This window comes from Asparagus officinalis, chromosome 1, assembly GCF_001876935.1.
Source record: "Asparagus officinalis chromosome 1, Aspof.V1, whole genome shotgun sequence".
Lineage (NCBI taxonomy): Eukaryota > Viridiplantae > Streptophyta > Magnoliopsida > Asparagales > Asparagaceae > Asparagus > Asparagus officinalis.
In genome coordinates this window covers 66,917,746-66,938,622 of record NC_033794.1, presented here as the reverse complement: position 1 = coordinate 66,938,622, position 20,877 = coordinate 66,917,746, and the positions used below count along the sequence as shown (strand labels likewise).

Below are 20,877 nucleotides of genomic sequence, written 5' to 3'. Positions count from 1 at the left end.
AAATCATCTTGATGCCTGTTTTATCTCCTAGATGGCTCTTCCTTTGAGAAAACAACTACAAAGTCACTATATTAGTCCTGTGAGGCTTATTCATCAGTAATATCACTCGCTAAATTTCTTCATCATATTAGAGGTCCAAGCATACAAGCAAGTTCAAGGCACAAACACAGGATTTAAAAAGATAAGATACTGTGTTTACAAAAATTGCCATATACAGAGGGGAACACCCCAAAAAATTTGCGGATACACATCACCTCTAATCAGACCTCGAGCAGCAGCTTTCTTTTCAGTACTCTTATGCTGGAAAGGCGAAAAGAGGGAAAAGGTACGAGAAGCTGCAAAGGGGAAAACAATGACAACAACAACAACAAGCATTTCAATATAGGCAGATGCAATTTATAGGTAAATCATTGAAGCAATCTCTGAAAAAGGAAGAATTTTTTTAAGACTAACCTTTAGGTGGAGTGCTTAAGGAGTGATCTTCTTTAGAAATAAGATCTTTAAGTGTTGGAACTGAAACACAAAATATAGTCATCAGCCAAGAGCTGTAAAATTAGTGGAGAATATAGAAGAAAATACAAGTTGCTTGTACATCTTTCGAACTTTATGCCCGTTGCTACAAACTCAGGGTGATATCAATGTACATCACTTGCTCCCTATGTTGATAAAATTTGTTTTTGTCCTCCACGTAGTTGTGACGTGGGCAATGAGGTGATATAATCTTGCCTGGATGATTTTGTCACACTATAGATTAAATTGTCCTTAAATTTTCCATGTCTCTGATGCATCAAGCAAATATGAATTTTCCAAGTAAAATGCTGCATTTTATCATGAAGGTCTCTAAAAGACCATTTCATTTACTTGGAAACTATATAGTGAACAAGTGAGAAGCTTCAATTATATTATAAGACTGAGCCAAGTTGTTACCATTATTAGAGGTATCTGAGTTAGGTTCTCCTGAAGCTGAACTCTGGCCTTTCCTTCGAAATTTCAGAACTTCCTTAATCCCTTTCGGGGATCCTCTAACCAGAGGTTTCTCATGTATTTCATGGATTTGTACTAAAGAAATTGATTCCATAGATTTGCATGTGTGTCGATTTCTCTCCGAGCCAATTGTAGCCTCTTTTTGACCTATATGTTCTCCAACATGTTCTAGACTTCTGATAGTGGATTTTTCTCTGTGTAATGCACGAGCAAAAGGATCTTGATCTGGCTTTTTAGTGACAGGGAAGTTTGACAACTTTTGAGACACAACCTTCGGTACATTGACAACCTGAATAGCAAAGCATCAAATAGTAGAATTCAGCACTGAAACATGAATAATGCTAGGAATACACAAAGTTGACTCAATTCTTCGCTCTTCATATTTAAAGACAAATATTCTAAAAATCGAACAATAAAGAAAGTAACAACATGCCCAGATTGGACAATCACTTGATTGTCTTTTTGGAAAGGATTAATTACATTCTGGTACCTTGAGATATGTTGTAAGCACACAGGTGACCCTTGAGTCTATGTATCTACCCGGGTAACCCTGGCCCTAGGATCTGTTGTTATAACATCGTTTATTTTCACTGTCATGGAGTTCTTGTTGGATGTTGATTAGAGTTAGGGTTCAGGCTAGGATTAGGTTTATAGCAAAGATTATTGACTATTAAGGTTAGAGCTAGAGTCACAACAACGTAATTACACCATACGTCAGGGCACCATGAACAACATTGTTAGGGGTGCTAAGGCCATAAACTGAAATGGACCAAGCTAATCTAGTTGGACCTAATTGACTAAAAAGGGTTATCCTATTTGATTCATGAGTCCGAGCATATTTTATCATATCCAATAAATAGTTTTTTTTCAATGTGGGGTTGAACACTACATCTAATGCCTTTGTTAGACCAAATGTACACTTGTCAACTGAATGAATACAAGATACTCCTAACAAGCATGATTAAAACTCTCTTTCTACTATAACTGAAGAAGAATGCATGTTTTTTCCACATAAACTACCTCAACCGAATTCTGCAGTTCTGAAGCCAACTCAATTTCCTCTATTCTACCATCCTTACAGGAGCTGACTCCATTCTTCGCATCAGATGCCCTAGTAATGGGAGCAGCGGTTGTTTTATTTTCAAGAATCACAACGGCTTTCTCAACAATCGGGTCATCTTCATTGTTGCTGATTGAAGTTTTACTTTGATTCTTCTTGATTTCTCCACAAGCTTCTTTTGATGCCCCAGTCCTACTCCGTGAAGTAGCAGGCTTAGACTTCACCTGAGACTTGCTCATCATTGTTTCCTTTTGTTGTTGACTACTGCTTATTCTCCTCACTGAAGAACCGGGACTTGATTTTCTAGCTTTAGGATCAGAAACTCTTTTAGCTTGAATCTCACTTGGCCTAGATACAGGGGTTGCTGATTGTCTCAATCCATTCGATCTATTAACTTTTGTGACTTCATGAGAATCACTGAACTTTGAGCCTTTGCTGAAACTTGATGATGGACTTGGAGAAAGCCTTATTCGTCTCTGTACTGTTGTTTCCTGAGATTTACTTGTAGATTGAGCAATAGTTTTGTTGCTCCTAAGCAACTTTACTAAAGGTGACAAATTGGAAGGCTGATCATCGCTGAACTTTGAACCTTTATAAGAAAGTGGAGAAGGCTTTGGTGTTAATGAGGCTCGAGTTTGCATTGGACTTGAAGGTGATTTGCTACTTCTTGGCATCTTACGTAAAGGGGAAGAAGATTTAGGTGTAGAATTACCGAACTTTGAGATATTTGGAGTACTTGGAGATTGGCTTATTGGCTTTTTGAGTTTGGGGAGAGGTGCACTAAGGGTTGAATTAGCAACATTTGAACTACTTCTTGCAGTGATTCTCTTCTGTCGTTCCCTTTTCAAAGCTTCTAATCTTTTCTTCTCTTCCTCTTCCTGGAGCAGACAAAATTAAAATGTAAGCACCTATTTTATAGGAACGAATATCTTATAAAGTGTAACAAACTTAAATAATTGGTTTCTTATAAAAATGCCTGTATAGAATGCTTGATTGAATATTTAAACATCCTTTATGATGATTTACAATAGGGTTAGTTGCGGATAGACCCCCTATAGTATCGCTACTTTGAACTTATTACCCTTCTAATTTTATTGTACCCCTTGACTGAAATTTTTGACTCATTATTCTCTGAGAAAGAAGAAATTATATACCCATGAGGTGAAAGAATAAAAAAGATTTCACTTGACAGGTATATCTGCAAAAATAAAACTAGAGGGGTATTAAGTTCAAAACATTAATATTAATATTGGTTTCTTAAAGGTTAACTCGAGTCTCAAAACCATGCAACCCAGAGAGTTCCCTATAAAATACCAAAAGAAGTGCAAGTAAGTTTGTTCATTTTATTTAAGTGATAAGAGTGGGTAGAGGCAAGCAAGGAACTTTTGGATGATTCTAACTAAACTAAACTCTCTAAACTAATCCTACACTACTACACACAAAATTATGGGTTCCTTCCACTTGGTTTGCTGCCAAAATTGATGAGTCATCACCCACAATGTTTTGGAGCAGTAGTTTGGGAGTAATTTAGAATGTATAATCTAGTTATCACCACACAGGAACCTTTGAAGTCTGCTATTTTAGTAGAAGCAAAATAGAAATACCTTTTCTTTCTTTACTTTCTGAAGATTTGCTTTAAATGCCCGAATCTTCTCCGCTCGTGCTTTTGCATCAGCAAGAGGATTCAATTTTGAGGACTTCCCTCTGATTGTCATCGGTGCAGTCTTTTTACTTATCAATCCCTTCAGTTCTTCTCTTGCCCTCTTTGAGACATCTTTTTGGCTTATACTTTCTTTCTTGATGAAATTTCGTGTCGAAATCTGCATGTCAAAATCTTTCGCAGGATCAAAACCATGAGATTTCCATTCAAAACCACGATCCGGCATTAAGTTCAAATCATGAGGTTCATAGCTCTGGCAATCTTTGTTCCCATGAGAATTATCCTTATTCTTCCGTGCCAGATGAATATCAGAGTTCATCTCAATAACACTTCTCTTTTCTTTCGTCGGTTCCTCGTGTAAGCCTGATCTACAGGGAACAATAAAAGACTCATCACTTGCATTGTATAAAGAGCTTTTGTGCAAATGGGAGCTGTTTTGGTACTCATTTGAAATTGGATTATTATTGCTCACTTGCTTCATTTGTTCACTAATCATTAAATCATCATTATTAAACTTGCAATATCCAGTTCTTCTACTTTCATTATCACATCCAACCATTCTCAGGTCCTGCAAATCACTATTGTTTCGTGTAGGAGGAGTACTAGGATCTGTTGGATTCTTATTCTGTCTTCTCTTCGGTTGAGCCTCTTCATTAGAGAACATATCTCTATCAGCGCTAGTGCTCTCTCTTTGAATTCTAAGTAAGAGTTTCTGAAATGTCTGCCAATTTCCAGCATCTCCTCCTTTGTCCACAACCGGATCTTTTTCAACTATATTTGCAGTTCTTATGGACTTTGAAGAGCTTTGATGCTTTCTTGATGGCGTATTAGATTGTAAATCCTGAATTTCTTCCTCATACCCGATATCTGAAGCTGATTGAGATTCACTTCTTGATTTACTTCCCTCTGATGTGTCAGATTGTATTTTTCTTGAATTGCGTACCTTTTTACGTGATTTTCGAGACTCCTTGTTATTTTGATATACGCCATTCTCTGATTCCTTTAAGCTTGTCTTGATTCTGAGTCCTGGATCATCTATAGGAGCATATGGAGATTGGAAACCCGAGCCATTAACTGGATAACTCTGGTAGTATGACATGCTTTGTACAGGATATGATTGAGAAACTGGTGGACCATGCGATGCCCATTGGGGAATCATGACATTTTGAACATGACCGTGATCATATTTAGGGACTGAACCTAGTCTTTCATCTGGAAATTCAAAAATTATTTCAACATAAACTCATCTTAACACAAGATGGTCTTGATGTAAACAATAAATGCGCATAATACATATGTTGTAGGAAACAAAACATCAATATGACGGGCATAAATGGAATATAGTCCCAAAAACTTCCGTTTCTTCTTCTGCTTCTTCTTCTTCTTCTTTTATTTTTAAAGTTACTAGGGGCATTCATCAATAGAGGCATTTAACTGAAGAAACATAGGTGGAACTAAAACCAAAGATTATAAATCTTATTTAATTCTTAGGATAATGAATCACATCTATCTCTGAGACACAAATGTAGAAAAAGAGTCAAATTGAAAAGAATTCGTAATTTTTTTCTGGGAAAAGGCAACACAACTTCAACAACATAGAAAATGCAAGACAATTTTCATGTGAAAAGAGAAACACATCCTTTTAAGCCTGATGATTATTTACCTCCAGCATTTGAAGCAGAAGTATAATTATCTATCTCACTATTTCCAGTGGCCAAATTATCACTGGACACAGGCCACACTTCTGAAAATTGTTTCTCTTTCATAGAAACAAATTCAGATTGGTAGGGTACAGCTTCTGCACCGACAACTTCAAGCCATTGCTCACTTTTATGTTTTGCCTTCCATAATTCCACAAATTTCAAGCAGGCCTCCCTGTTGAACAAAGGAAAATAATAAGTATGCTGATGCATATGCTTTGGTAATTTATCCAAAGACAGTACAGACTAAATGTATGTTAAGAACAATTAATGTGGCCATAATATCTCCTATTCCCACGCCTACAGTTTCAAATTTGTTAGGACACATGTCGGAAATTCTTATATATAAATCATGACTAAGTTTCATAGTTTATCAATAAGGTCTTTTATTCACAGAAAGCTCATTTTTCCTATGCGCCTCTAATATATACATACACATGAGTGTGTCTATATACATGCGTATGTGTATGTGTATGGGTTAGTGTGACTCAAACATGGACTTAAACCAAGAGTTTTCTCTATTGGATAGACTTGGCTGAGAGGATTCATTTTTATTAGAAATTAAGTTGGTCATCAATGCAATCCTATTGTGCATAGGACTTGTAGGTTGGTGATAAGGAAAGCCACAAGTGAACTCCTATTAGAACTCTAATTGCAGGCAGCAAGAATAGAAGTCATTATGTGCTTGAACTCTTATTGGGCTTTAGAACATGTAGACTTATATTCCCACAATCCCACTAGAACTCATATTCCATATGCAGCAAGGAATTGAAGATCTTCAAGCCTATATTTGTACAAACTTTTAAGCCAATTATCATCATTAATCTAGAGAGCACGAATTAAGAACAGAGAGTTCTCTTGTGAAGCCTATTTGATATTTTCCCTTTTTGTTTCTTTATTTGAGAGAGTTGTATTAGTCTTTTAGGGTGTGTTAGGGATTGATTGATTGAGAGATCTCCATATTGTATTCCTCACAAATTATTAGTAAAATTATTCTCCTCCTTGGCCCATGGATGTAGGTTACAAGCCCAACGACATATGTGTGTCTTATTTGTGTTCTCGATATTTTTTATTTTTCATGCTTTCGTGTGATTGATATTTAGCCTATTCCTAGGGATTTGTCATAACAAATTAGTATCAGAACCCTCAACTATCAATCGGACGAGAAGATAATGACAACTATTACGAAGTGGGATATTGAAAATTTTGACATCAACATCAGTTCTAGCCTTTAGCAAGTTTAAATGAACGTGGTGTTGATACAGAACGGATTGAAGAAGTCTTTGTTCAGAAAATTGAAGAAACTAGCTACCATGACTGGGAAAGATTAGAACGAGTTGGATGATAAAACTCTCATAGCGATCTAGTTATGTTTGACAAATGAAGTTTTGTAAGAAATTCTCACAGAGAAAATAGCTATTGATCTATGGTCTAGGTTGGAGGATTTATATTTGACGAAATTGCTCACTAATTGTCTCCTCTTAAAGCAACGTTTGTACGCACTTCGAATGTTGGAGAGTATATCCATCAAATCTTATATTGGTAAATTTAATTCTGTGATCACAGACTTAAGTAAGATTGATGTTAAGATCGATGATGAAGATTAAGCCCTATTATTATTGTGTTTTTTTGTCACATTCCTGCAAGCACTTCAAGAATACTATGACTTACAGCCGAGATTCTATTGACATCAAGGACGTCAAAGAGAACTTGTTGAATAAGGAAAAGATCAATAAGGAGTTAACCATAAGCAAAAGTGGTAATAAAGCTAATGGCTTATTTGTTCGAGAAAGATCGAAAGAAATGGGCTTTGGGGGTAATAGGTATAACTCGAAGCACATGAATCTGACCTACAGATATTGCAAAAAAAGAGGGCACATCAAGATCGATTGTTACAGGTTGAAGAACAAGAAGAAACAAGAAGAATATAAAGAGAAACCAAATGAGGACTCCAGTGAAGTCGATATTGCTGAAGATATGACTTTGTTGGTTACCGAAGAGAAAAATAAGAGCATGGATGATTAGATTTTGGATTCGGATTGTTCCTATCATATGTCATAACTAGGAGTGGTTTACCACTTATGAAGCTATTGATGATAAAATTATTCCCATGACGAATAACGTCTCATGCAAGACTATTGAGATAGGGAGAATTCGGATTAAGATACATGATGAAGTCACCAAGACTTTGACTGATATTAGGCATATTCCAAGTTTAAGGAAGAATCTCATCTTTTTGCGCACTCTTGATAGTTTTGGGTGTAACTTTTTAGGTGAAGTGAAGTTCTTAAGATTTCAAAAGGTTCTCTTATAGTTATGAAAGGAAAAAATATCGACAACTTATATGTTTTATAGGGTTCAATCTTTACCAGTTCGGCTACAGTTACATATTCGGATTAAGATGCATGATAAAGTCACCAAGACTTTGACTGATATTAGGCATATTCCAAGTTTAAGGAAGAATCTCATCTTTTTGGGCACTCTTGATAGTTTTGGGTGTAACTTTTTAGGTGAAGTGAAGTTCTTAAGATTTCAAAAGGTTCTCTTATAGTTATGAAAGGAAAAAATATCGACAACTTATATGTTTTATAGGGTTCAATCTTTACCAGTTCGGCTACAGTTACATCATCAATATCAGAAGCAGGTACTATCAGATTATATCATATGAGGCTTAGTCATATGAGTGAGCGTGGATTAGGCAAGTTGAGCAAGAAGAGTCTTTTATGTGGAAAGAGTACATAAAAATTAGGTTCTGCGAGCATTGCATCTTCAGGAAGCAGAAAAGAGTTAATTTCAGTATAAGAGTGCATCAGATTAAAAGTATTTTGGATTATATCCATTCAGATCTTTAGAGACATTCTTAAGTTGCCTCGAAGGGTGGTAGATCGAAATATTTATTGACCCTCATTGATGACTACTCCAGAAAGATTTGGATCTGCTTTTTGAGATATAAATATGAGATGCTTATGACTTTCAAGCAGTGAAAGTCTTTAATTGAGAAGCAAACTCGAAAGCTGATTAAGAGGCTTAAAACTGATAATGAACTTGAGTTTTGTATAGGAGAATTTAATTAATTCTGCAAGATGAGGGAATCATTAGACATTGCACAGTCTCTAGCACACCCGCAATAGAATGGAGTAGCAGAACATATGAACATAATGCTTTTGGAGAAAATTCATTGTATGTTGTTCAGTGTGGGTTATGTAAGGAATACTAGGCGAAAGCGGTAAATACGACTTGTTATTTAGTGAATCAATCGTCATCTATTGCTATTTTTGTAAAACTCCAGAGGAGATTTAACTAAGAAGTGAATCATAATAGATAATTGAACAAAGAAGGAAATATTTGGTGACTTGCTTAAGCAGTGAAAGGTGAGTCAAGATACATGTGTCATGAGATGGAGGGAAAAGGGGGGCTTACGATGATGTGTTGGGTAGATTGGTATGTCGGTGAAAAAAAATGACAATGATGAAGCGTACCCATTAATGGATTAAAAGCTTAGGGGTAAGTAATTATAAGATATGACTACATCTAGCTGATAGGTGAATTGCACGGAGACCTCACATGAAAATATACTTATAGGAAGAAAAAAAAGAAAACGAGTAAGGAAAGGAGCAACGAAGATCGGAAGGGAGGACAAGAGAGTTACAAATCAAAATTTATAGATTAAGGTAAGTAATTTAGCTCTTCTTATATTTTAGAATTGCTTATATTATACAGTAACTTCTTATTCATTGTATATGCATGTTAGAATTTGGAATTCAAGGCTTACAGATATATTTTACATGAAACCAATGTACTGTTTAGACTATTGAGATTCATGCCTATGCGTCTCTTAAACTATTTAGTGAGGGATACACATGTATTTTAGTCTTGAAACAAAATAGATGTACTATATTTCACTGCCTGATTGTAGAATGTAGCAAACATGCATTCCCATATGAAGAAGTTGACCTAGAGTGACATTAATAATAAACAATGAGCCCAAGTTAAATGTATGTATCTTATACAAAAAAAATAAAAAAAATAAAAAAATAAATTATGAACCTGAAGCCATCATGCATATAGTCATGGTTGCTTTGCTTAACTTTTAGTAATGGTGTTTTAATTATTCTCATAACAAGAAAATGAGTCATGGCGAAAAAGATATAGTTTCCAGCGTAAAAGAGTCATTGCTATCAAGATAGTATTAGTTGTGCTTTTACATGATAATCTTTGAAATAATCATAGTATATCAAATAAATTGCAAAATGGAAATACGTGTCAGAATGTGATTAAAAGTTTATCTTACAGATTTTGATAATATTATTCAAAGAAAATTTTAATTTTTAGAATAGGATATAAATTTCAGAAGGGGCTTGGTGGCTATTAGTTTATACAAAGGATTTTGTAAAGAGATCACTGTTGAATATATAATTGTAAAAGAAAGCCTCTAGCCATTGGAAAATTACTGTTATTGTACTGTTATTAGGTCCACCGGTGTGGTTATACTGATTGAAAAGCCTTGGCTAAGCAAAAGATACTGAACCCCTGAGTTGTTATTGAACCACTCGGAGACGTTCGAATGGTGTTTTTACTGACTCCTTGAAGACGTTCAAGGAGGTTTTTAGTGACTCCTTTGGAGATGTCCGTGGAGATTAATGAACTCATAGGAATTACTGAATCATTACTGTATTGTACTTTAATGTACCTATAGGGTAATACCATCAGGAATTACTGAACCCTTGGCTAGATGGTAGAACATAAGAATAACAATGAAAAAGGTTCATTGGGAAAGTTAACACCTCACATGAATCACTGTAAATCTAATATATTTTTCCTAACTGGACAAGTTAACTGTTGAATGTACATCTGTGAATAGTATATCATGGTATATGATGTTCTTTGTCTTCTAAAGATCTCATTTTCATTTCTTAAGCCATCTTTTACCGTGGATTTTTTCCTACCATAGTCATTTATATGTTACTGATATCTATGATATGAATTGGTATAAATCTAGAATTTAAGAAGTGGTTGGTTTACTTACTGAGTAGCCGTACTCATCTTATTCATTATTACCTTTTTTTAGAAGAAAGAGGAGAATAAATTGGGCACGTCTAAAGGTTAAGCTTTTGGGAGCAGAAATTTTGTTAGTCAACAAAATCGGATAAAAGCCTCCATTGTTGGCTGGAGTTAGTAGTGAGTGCTGGTAAGTAATGTGTACATATAAGTTTGTATGTGGATAGAAACTCTATGGTGTATTTTGGGTTGTAAGTATGTCCAATATGTACAAGTTGAACTGTGGTTGGAATGATGAAATAGTAGTAAACTCTATTGCTTGTTGAAGAAAAACCTTGAGCACTAAATTTTTGATGAAGATGTTATTGTTGCAAAGGTTGAATATGGGATCACTGCTCTGAAATTAAGTATTGGAAAATTTATGACTGATTGCACTGAGTCATGTAACCTCGAGGTCTAAACAACAATTAGACCTCAAGGGCATGACATGACATAAATAGCAGTCAAAAAACGAATTTTGCCAGCAATCACAGCTATTCACCGCTATGGCGTGCTTTTGGCCGCTTCAGCGAGCGGAGAGTGCATATTATGCAATATGTCACTACTATTGGGTGATAGCGTAGCGGGAAAGGATCGCTAACACTATTAGCACTGCTATTATCGTACTATTTATCGCTATTTATAACAATGTGAATTATCATCATCAATCTACAGAGTACTAATCAAGAACAAAGAGTTCTCTTGTGAAACCTATTTCATATTTTCTCTCTTTTTGTTCCATTGCTTTGGAGAGTTGTATTAGCCTTTCAGGGTGTGTTAGGAATTGAGCGGTTGAGAGATCTCCACATTGTATTCCTCACAAATTGTTGAAAACTATTCTCCTCCTTCACCCGTAGATATAGACTATGAGTCGAACCATGCATATCCGTGTGTAATTTGTGCTCTCGATATGTTTCGTGCTTTCATGTGTTTGATATTAGCCTAGTCCTGGGGATTCTCATAACAGTATGTGCATGTATACGTATATTATATGTATGTATGAAGAAAAGGTTAAAGTGGCAGCTCATTTAACAAAATAAGCTATGAAGAGATAGACTAGTGGTGAGGTCTATTGACAAAAGACTATGTTACTTAGGTACTTCTATTAGGAAACCCATACCCATACCTAACACGTAACCAAACCTCTTGGACACTTCTTGAATATATACAAATATTTATTCGGGCCTATGCTCAATTATATAATACATGTTTTATATTTAAAACACTCCTCATATACTTATTTGATGTATATTCCACACTTCACTATTTCTAATATATTGGTCTTATGTAAATGAGAAAACAATATTGATTTTATATAAATTATTAATTTTAATACATATGAGTATACAACATGCATATATATAGCAGTGTCCCCGTGCCTTACCTTTTACAAATTTACTGTGTAGCCGTACCCATACCCATGCAACCTGGATGACAGCTCATACCCAATATCCCCATATACACACACACACACATACACACAAACTTGTAATTCTAACTCATACCCAATATCCCCATATACACACACACACATACACACAAACTTGTAATTCTAAAAAGTCTTCTATGCTTTCCCAAAATTTAACTTTTATGTTGCTGAATTAAACTTGAATATTAATTACATGGTAGTCCATAACAAATTAGATATAAATTCTTCAAATCTCCATAAGCTAGGACAAATTTTCAAAACCGTCCCCTTTAGGATTTTATTTGCAAAAAACGATCGGTTTTGAAAAAAATTGTAAAAACCGACCTGTTTTCAGCCTAGCGCTGAAAACAGGTCGGTTTCTATAAATTTTTTTACAAAACTTCACGGGAGTTCAACTCCCGTGAAGTTTAGTGTATTTTTAAACATCACGGGAGTTGAACTCCCATGAACTTTAATTTGTTCATAAATCTTCAGTAGATGCATATATATAGCAGTGTCCCCGTGAAGTTTCGTAGATGCGATCAACCGGGCCACAACAAAAATAATTGTCCAGTTAGGATTAGGCGTTGATGTTGTAATTTGTAGCGGTTTCGATCTGTGTTTTCTTCCGTATGTCATTTGTGATTGTAATTTGTAGCGGTTTCGTTCTGTGTTTGTTTCCGTATGTCATTTGTGATTGTAATTTGTAATGGTTTCGTGAGTTGTTTGTTTCCGTATGTCATTTGTGATTGTAATTTGTATCGTTTCGTACTATGTTATATAAATTTAATGTTTGGTTTCAAGTTACTCGATCCTTTCACGTTGCGCATTCGTTTGTTGTTTATATATAACTAGATGAGTATTTTAACAGAAAGATCTAACACATTGTACATTGTCTTCTAATATTATTCTCAGTTATATTCATTATGGATCCGGGACCGATATGCCCCGGCGTTTTGACCCTCCAGGCGAGCCACGTTTCAGACCATATTGGCTCTGGACAGGTAAAACATCTTTTGTATATGCATTGGCACTAATTTTAATTTTTCGCATTATACTTAATCAATTCTTTTTGACGTGCAGCCTGTACCAGACATCACCATGATCGAGCATTCCCAGAGCCATTCAGCTTGGGTCATTGAGGATGCGAGAGTTCTAGCGCTGATCTCTCAGGACGATTTTCGGGAGTGTTCGACGGTTCGATATATCAGGCTTGATTGGCCACTTATCACTGTACTGATTGAGAGGTGAAGGCCAGAGACCAATACCTTTCACATGCATATAGGGGAGTGCACCATCACTTTACAGGACGTGACCGTCATACTTGGGCTCCAGATCGATGGGCCGGCAGTTACGGGCACCGATGATCATAGTTGGCCGGAGGTATGTGCACGGCTTCTTGGACAGGTTCCTGACTTGAGGAGTGGTGCGATGAAGCTATCGTGGCTTCGTCAGACATTTCAGGGTGATATACCAGAGGATGCCAGTATGGAGACGCTTCAGTTCCATGCTCGTGCTTACATATTGCACATGACAGTTTACGCTCTCTCAGCATGTGCCAGACCCTGTCGAGCAGATCAATCGTCGGCGACGACCTACTTCGTACCATACCGACTGGGCCGTAGTCCGTGCGGCCTATATAGACAGGTGGGCTCACAGGTGGGATTTCATCCAGGATACGAGGCCCATAGCTGTTGACTATACCGCGTATATGGGTTGGTATTGGGGTATCACACGTAGATGGATCACACGTGACCCACAGCCCTTAGCTGGACACATGCCACGGCCACCGACAGACAGTTACATCCCTAGTGGGATGAACGAGAGAGATTACGTAAGTTTCTAAGCTAAATTATAATATTTTTTCTTGAGTTGGTACTTAATAAATTATTTACCTCACAGGTCCGTGCTTTTGATAGCATTAAGGCTGATATTGATGCGACCGTGCCTGAGATTCAGGATCAGGTGGTGTCAGGGCTCCTCAACAGGATCAAGAAGACCATAGCACAGGTGTTTCATAAGACTCACGTCGACGAGTTCGCAGACCGTGAGGACAGGTCTCGATCATTTGGGCAGGCGTACACTCGGCATCGACGGCCACGTGACGATGACGGCGGCACTTCGCATGCTGATGGAGCCGGCACTTCGCATGATGATGGAGCCGGCATTTCGCATACCGATGGAGCCGGCACTTCGCATGTTAATGGAACCGGCACTTCTCAACCTCATACACAGCCGGATACTCAGATAGTCGAGGCTCATCAGCGCGGGGGGCGGGGAAGAGCGAGGGGGAGGGGGAAGAGAGGGAGAGGAGCTATATTGGGTTGTATTTGAACTTATTTTGTTAAAATTTATAACTTGTATGAATTTTTAAATACTATACTTTTATGGATCAATTATAGCTCGATATGTGATCTTTTTTAGTATTGTTTGATTCGTGCGTGTTTAATTCATATATATATTGTAGTAATTATTGTCAACAGGTAAATAGTTGTATATATGAGTTAAATAGGTAACCGTATACAAAACATGCACAGCAGCCTGTGCATGATTTGTAAAACCTGCAACTTCACGGGAGTTCAACTCCCATGAAGTTGCAGTCTAAATTTCCCAGAGAACGATTCTCTGGGAAATTTAGCCTGTAACTCCACGGGAGTTCAACTCCCATGGAGTTTTAAACGCTGCAACAAACTCCACGGGAGTTTATTCAGCAAAATAATCTTCACGGGAGTTCAACTCCCGTGAAGTTTAAAAGCATACTAAACTTCACGGGAGTTGAACTCCCATGAAGTTTCGTAAAATTTTTTTGAAAAACCGACCTGGTTTCAGCGACAGCGCTGAAACCAGGTCGGTTTCTCTAAAAAATGAAAAGAGGTCGTTTTCTGCAATAAAATAGTAAAAGGGGTTGGTTTTGAAAATTTGTCCCCATAAGCTATTGAGGAAGAAGTGAGCTTACAGCAAACGGGAAGCCCCAAAACTCTTTGCAAATAATATTAAATTCGCCATATGATCCACATCAAAACCGGCAGCCACAGCCCGTGCAAAGGCCATTCCCTGTTCTTTCCTTAACACAGTTTTGCGGCTATCAAGAACTTTCAGAAGCTGACGCCTGTAAGAAAAAAGGACAATTATCATAAAAACAATGCAATTTCACTGCCCAAAACTCCTTATGCAAACACTTATTTCAGGGAGAATAGGGTATCATTTATTTAATCCCAACATATCAAGTTTTTAAGGCAAACCTTGAATTTTCCTCTTGAGTGATGGACCCCGTTGATAGACGTCGATGTTTCCCATTCTATCATTAGAAACAGGAAAGTATATGAAAAGGGAGAAGACCCACCAAGAATAAACCATGAAAGAAAGAAGGTTAAGTTAAAAATTATCTCACTACAAGACCTTAGACAGTACCACAGCCTTTTCGGTACTCGCACTAAGTGAATATCTGCTGACTGTAGTAAAGAAGATAGAAGGCCAGTATGTTAAATCCTATATTTAATGAATACACAACAAAAGTCATTATGTTAAGTGAAAAACTAATAATATTGAGGCAACAGGAATAGTATTGAGCAACAAGGTACTACTGTCAGCATCAGTTTGCATAATTTCCCAACTTTGGATTTTTCAGTTTTATGAATTAAGCATTAAATTCTTCCTACACCAGGCTCTGAACCTGAAAATAAGCAGGCAATGGTTAACTTTAAAATAGAATTGGGCTAGACTAATTTTATATTAACTAGGCCAAAGTTGAACCATATAAGGGTTGGTTTACAAAAGAACTAGTTTAGGGGATAAATTTTGAACTAGAAAGAACTAGTTCAAATTGGGACCAACTTTTGCCAAACTTAAAACAAGGTATTAGACCAAATTGTAACACCTAAAACAAGTTTTGTGAAGTTGCCAAACACACTAAGTCTTTCTCTGGTAAAAATTGGTTCAACTACAGAGGGAAAACTCAAAGCTGAGATAGAGCCACAAAAGAATTGATCACGTTGTTAATATCAGTAACAAATCTTGAGCTGGTGTCACAAGCTTATGATCAAGAAAGGGCTTTGCTACCAAAATTACAGCTGGTTGCTATTTAGGACCTAACTTTTTCAGAATGTAAGCTCATGCAAATAAAGAGCACCCCTAAAATTTTCCTAGACTTGGAAAGCATGTAGATGGAAAAATGAAGAGGATAAAAATGAAGAGGAACCACATTCAACTCTAAAACATATGTCAAAGAGACAAAGTATTGATTTTCATTAATTTTTCTTAGCCTATATTATCACCATAGCTGACCGAGAAATGTAAAAGTTGAAAAGAATAAATTTGCAAGAATCTTCTCATGTTATTGTTAGAGTTAGGTTGTAACTGAATCTAACAAGTTAGATAGTTAGATATACCTTTCATAGATCCTGTCCATCTACTTTGATGATCTTCTCCCTGCCATGCACCGCGTGTTAAAATAAAATTCTTCTATAATTGCATGAATCAGTAAGTAATGAACAGGAATATTATATTACTCACCATGCTCAAGGAATGTCTGCCATTTCCTTGAATAGCAATGGCTTCATTGATCTGTAATATCATCCGATTCCAAAGTATTCACTCTTTCAAACCTCGAGGTGTCGCTCACATATCGAACAAACCTAATAGACAGAAAATCTCACTGCCAATTATTTCAATGCAGCAAAGGAGTTTTTTACAAAGATGCATCATCAAAATCTTGATATATACCTTTCTACAGTGTCCTTAGTAAACCAAGTTGTATCAGTTCTTGGCTTTGGTTTGAGTATAATAGAATATCCTCCCTTTGCAGTCTGATCTTTAGCAGTCTTTAAATGGGCGAGAAATGGATCTAATAACCCAGATGCAATCTTCTCTGACTTTCCATTTGCCATGATGACCAAATCATATCTAACAACAATGAGATTTAAAGCTCTCAGTTCAACTCCGACAAAAGGAGTATGTTGCATCATTTGAGCACACCTTAAATTATGCAAGTAAACTAGTGTTTCTTATACAGGTCGAAGAGACCCTTAAGTTTCAAATGAAAAAACAGCCCGAGTTGATAGAAATTGCCTGTTCACCTTCCATTGCAAAGGAGAGAAGAAAATAGAAAGCAACAAGTAATAGACAAAATCTATCATTTTCTTCATAAAGGGGAAAATACACTGGAAGCTTCCAAATTTGTCAGTCCATATTATGATTTTATCTCTTAAAATCAACTATGTAACCAACAAAAAGGCCTTTTCAGCTCATCACCTAAACAGACAAAAGGTGCCTTTTTGATCCAAATGCTAAAATTGACTCCTTTTTAGAGATTCCTTGCTAGAAATCGCAATCTCATAAACCCGTAATAATGTAGGTTGTTTTATAGTAAAGGTTCTAAATGGGTGAGAGAAAAACAAAAAATCTGAAAACCTCCAAAGTTTCTGGTTAAAGGTCATGACTTTATCTTCTAAAACCAACTATATAACCATCAAAAAGGGCTTCTTTCGGCTGATCGCTAAAGAAGCAGTAAGAAACAGGCAAATGCTAAGAATTGAACCCAAAACCGGCTCTTTTTTCAGGGAGTTCTTCACTAAATTCACAATCTCAAAAACCCTAAACAATGTAGGTCACTTTAACGTAAAGAGTCTAAATGGGTGGGAATTCCTGACCTCGTTCGAGTGGGAGTGAGCTGAAATACAACTGAATCGAGCAAGGCCTCAGCCTCCATAACTGAAAAAGATCAGATCTTGGGACCAAAGGCCTGAGCTTTTCTCCAATTTCCAAGGGTGGGTTGTTGAGGGAAGAGAGAGAGGAGATGGGAGAAGAGAGCTTTCAGTAGTCAGCAGAATGCTTCACTGTGAGGTGAAGCATCTTGGTATTGATTAATTACGCAAAGATTTTGCAAGGGATTTTGTTTTTTTTAAAGGTATCACGTGTATACAGTCCATGTGAAGCGCTGACAATCTGTTTGTTAATGCTTGTGTCAATTGTACTATTATTATTGGCATATTAGATGAAACTTCTCTTAATTATGAGTATATTACCTCCAAGTATTTATATTTCTAATTTTACACTTCAAGTATATAAAATTGTTTTAAATAATATACTCGATTAAATTAACAATCCGTAATAATTTTGACTATTTTTAAAACAACTCCATAGGAATGAGGTGTAAATTAGAAATATGAAGATTTCGGGACCTAATATAAACTTAAAAAAGAATTTGGGGTCAAATACGAAAACTTAACTGATTTGAAGAACATATAAGTAAAAAATATGAAGACTCAGGAACAAATATAGAACTAAGAAAATTTAATGACTTATAGTTATATGACAAAACCCATTTGTACTTTTAATTATCTGGATATACTCTATTTCCCCCATTTTGAGCAAAATTAAAACCAAATTCTTCTTTAATATTGATTTGTTGGCGCAACCAATAAAGGTAGCTACAGTGGTTCATTAAATCCTCTTTAAGGGAACAGGGTGTAGTGATGCAACTCCTTGGTTGCTTGATGGGCTTTTGAGGTTCAAGATCTGCTTTGAAGTAGGTTGCTTCTCATAGGGTTTTATCTAATCACCTGATGTGATTTGGAAATAGAGATGAGAGAGAAGAGAGAGAAAACAATCACACAAAACACACAAGATTTACGTGGTTCACTTCTCGATGTGAGAAGCTACGTCCATGACCGCCGCAAGAGGAAATTTTACTATTTTCGTCAATCTTACAAGTTATCCTAATCTTCCCTTTAATAACACAAGGGTTAATACAAACAGGATTCTAAAACAGTTCATCAAAAAACGAGCCCAGGCCCAAAAAACCCGATTCGCGATCGACCGCAAATACAGTCGCGGTCGACCGCAAAAAATCCCGAAACCAAATCTGATTACAGGGTTTGGCACAGTCGACCGCACATGATGTCGCGGTCGACCGCAAAAAGTCCAAAGACTTTTCGTGGATCTGTGCACGTTTCCGGTCGACCGTGAAGCCTCCAAGCTGATTCCTTTGACGTTTTGCATGAATTTCATCGCCGTCGTTCCTGTTTCTCCAATTTCTCATGTTTCCTCTTCAAATAAGGTATAGGACAAGTCGGATAGTTAGGCTCCACATATCCTAACAATCTCCCACTTGGAGATTAACTTTCAATCTCTATCACCTCTCCCTGCGGCGACGGCCTCCCATATCATCAAGTAAAGAGGCCAAGTGAAGTTGAAAACACAACTTCAGTTTCTCTATAGTGACAGTCTTCGTAAGCATATTAGTCGGGTTCTTGCTTCCTTGAATCTCCACAATTTCCAACATGTCATCATCCAATGCTGACCTTATGAAGTGATAACGGACATGTATGTGTTTGGTCCTGGCATGAAAAGCTTGGTTCTTTACCAAATGAATGGCGCTCTGGCTATCACAGTGTAAAACACTCTTCTCACTTTTCTGTCCCAACTCCTCCAAGAACCCCTGCAACCATATGAGCTCTTTGCTAGCCTCTATCACAGCAACATATTCTGTCTCTATAATCGACAAAGCAACGATCTTCTTCAACTGAGAAACCCAACTGATGGCTGTAGAACCCAAAGTGAACACATATCCCGTAGTACTCCTCCTCTGATCTATCTCACCAGCATAGTCTGCATCAACAAAACCCTGCAGAACCAATTTATCTCTCTTGAAGCATAAACAATTTTCTATTGTACCTTGTAGGTACCTTAGAATCCACTTTACTGCTTTCTAGTACTGCTCTCCTGGATCTGACATGAATCTGCTCACAGTTCTTACTGCATGGGAAATGTCAGGTCTCGTGCACACCATGGCGTACGTAAGGCTTCTAATGGCTGACAAATATGAAACCTTCACCATGTAATTTTTCTCCTCATCAGTCACTGGACACTGCTCCTTAGTCAACCTAAAATGACTAGCTAAAGGTGTGCTAACGACCTTAGCACCGCTCATTCCAAACCTCTCAAGCACCCGCCTAATGTAATGGGTCTGAGATAACTGTAATGTGCCCAAGAGCTTGTCTATGCTAATCTTCATCCCCAATATCTGCTTTGTTGTACCTAAGTCCTTCATGTCAAACTCACTCGACAACTACTTCTTCAGCTTCTTGATCTCACCCAAGTTTGAACCGGCCACTAGCATGTCGTCGACATATAGTATCAAGATAATATAGTTGGTGTCAAGCTTCTTGAAGAAATAACAATGATCTGCATTGCACCTGGAGTATCTGTTCCTATGCATGAATCCATCAAACTTTTTGTATCATTGTCTTGGAGCTTGTTTCAGACCATATAAGTTCTTTTTTAATCTGTAGACCATCCTTTCTTTTCCTTTCTGAGTAAACCCTTTTGGCTGCTGCATGTATATTTCTCCCTCTAGGTCATTATGGAGGAAGGCTGTCTTCACATCTAACTGCTCGAGATGTAGATCTTCAGTTGTAACAATACTCAGAATCGATCTGATGGTAGTCAGTTTGACTACAGGAGAGAAGATTTCTGTGTAGTCAACTCATTCTTTCTGCTGAAATCCTTTGACCACCAACCTTGCCTTGTATCTCTTAGAACCATCATGTTCCTCCTTGATTCTGTACACCCATTTGTTACTTAAAGCTTTCTTTCCCACTGGCAACTTTGCAAGTTCTCAAATCTTGTTAGAGTTTGGGGACTTTATTTCATCTTTCATAGCAAGCTCCTACTTGCTTGCATCATCCACTTGACACGCTTCATCATAGCTTTCTGGCTCTCCATCGTCACTCAATAATAAGTAGTTCAAATGAGCTCTAGGCTGTAGTGATGGATACTTCAGATTTGGCTTTGGAACTCTTGCTGACCGCCTCAACTCTCTAACGAGTGAACCAACCTCTGCATCTACCTCCTCTGAAGTAGTTTCCTCCATCATCTCTTCTTCAGCCTCTTCTCCTGCGTCCTCATCAGAACTAGCGTCAAAGTTGCTTCCTTCTGGAACATCATCTGGCTCAAAGTATGTAGGCTCTGACTGTACTGAGCTTGTGGACTTAACAACATCACAATCTTTGTATAGGACTGCTTCATT

At 37.1% G+C, this 20,877-nt stretch overlaps 1 protein-coding gene across 1 annotated transcript; it reads right to left on the bottom strand.

The window, feature by feature from the left end:
• On the bottom strand, positions 196-17,733 carry LOC109835403 (titin homolog). The gene is given in 14 exon segments (XM_020403380.1): positions 196-335; positions 454-513; positions 928-1,273; positions 2,005-2,922; positions 3,649-4,916; positions 5,368-5,579; positions 14,806-14,958; positions 15,092-15,147; positions 15,261-15,301; positions 16,238-16,277; positions 16,362-16,421; positions 16,423-16,483; positions 16,572-16,751; positions 17,498-17,733. Coding segments are annotated over 14 exon segments (3,594 nt in total). The 5' UTR covers positions 17,557-17,733.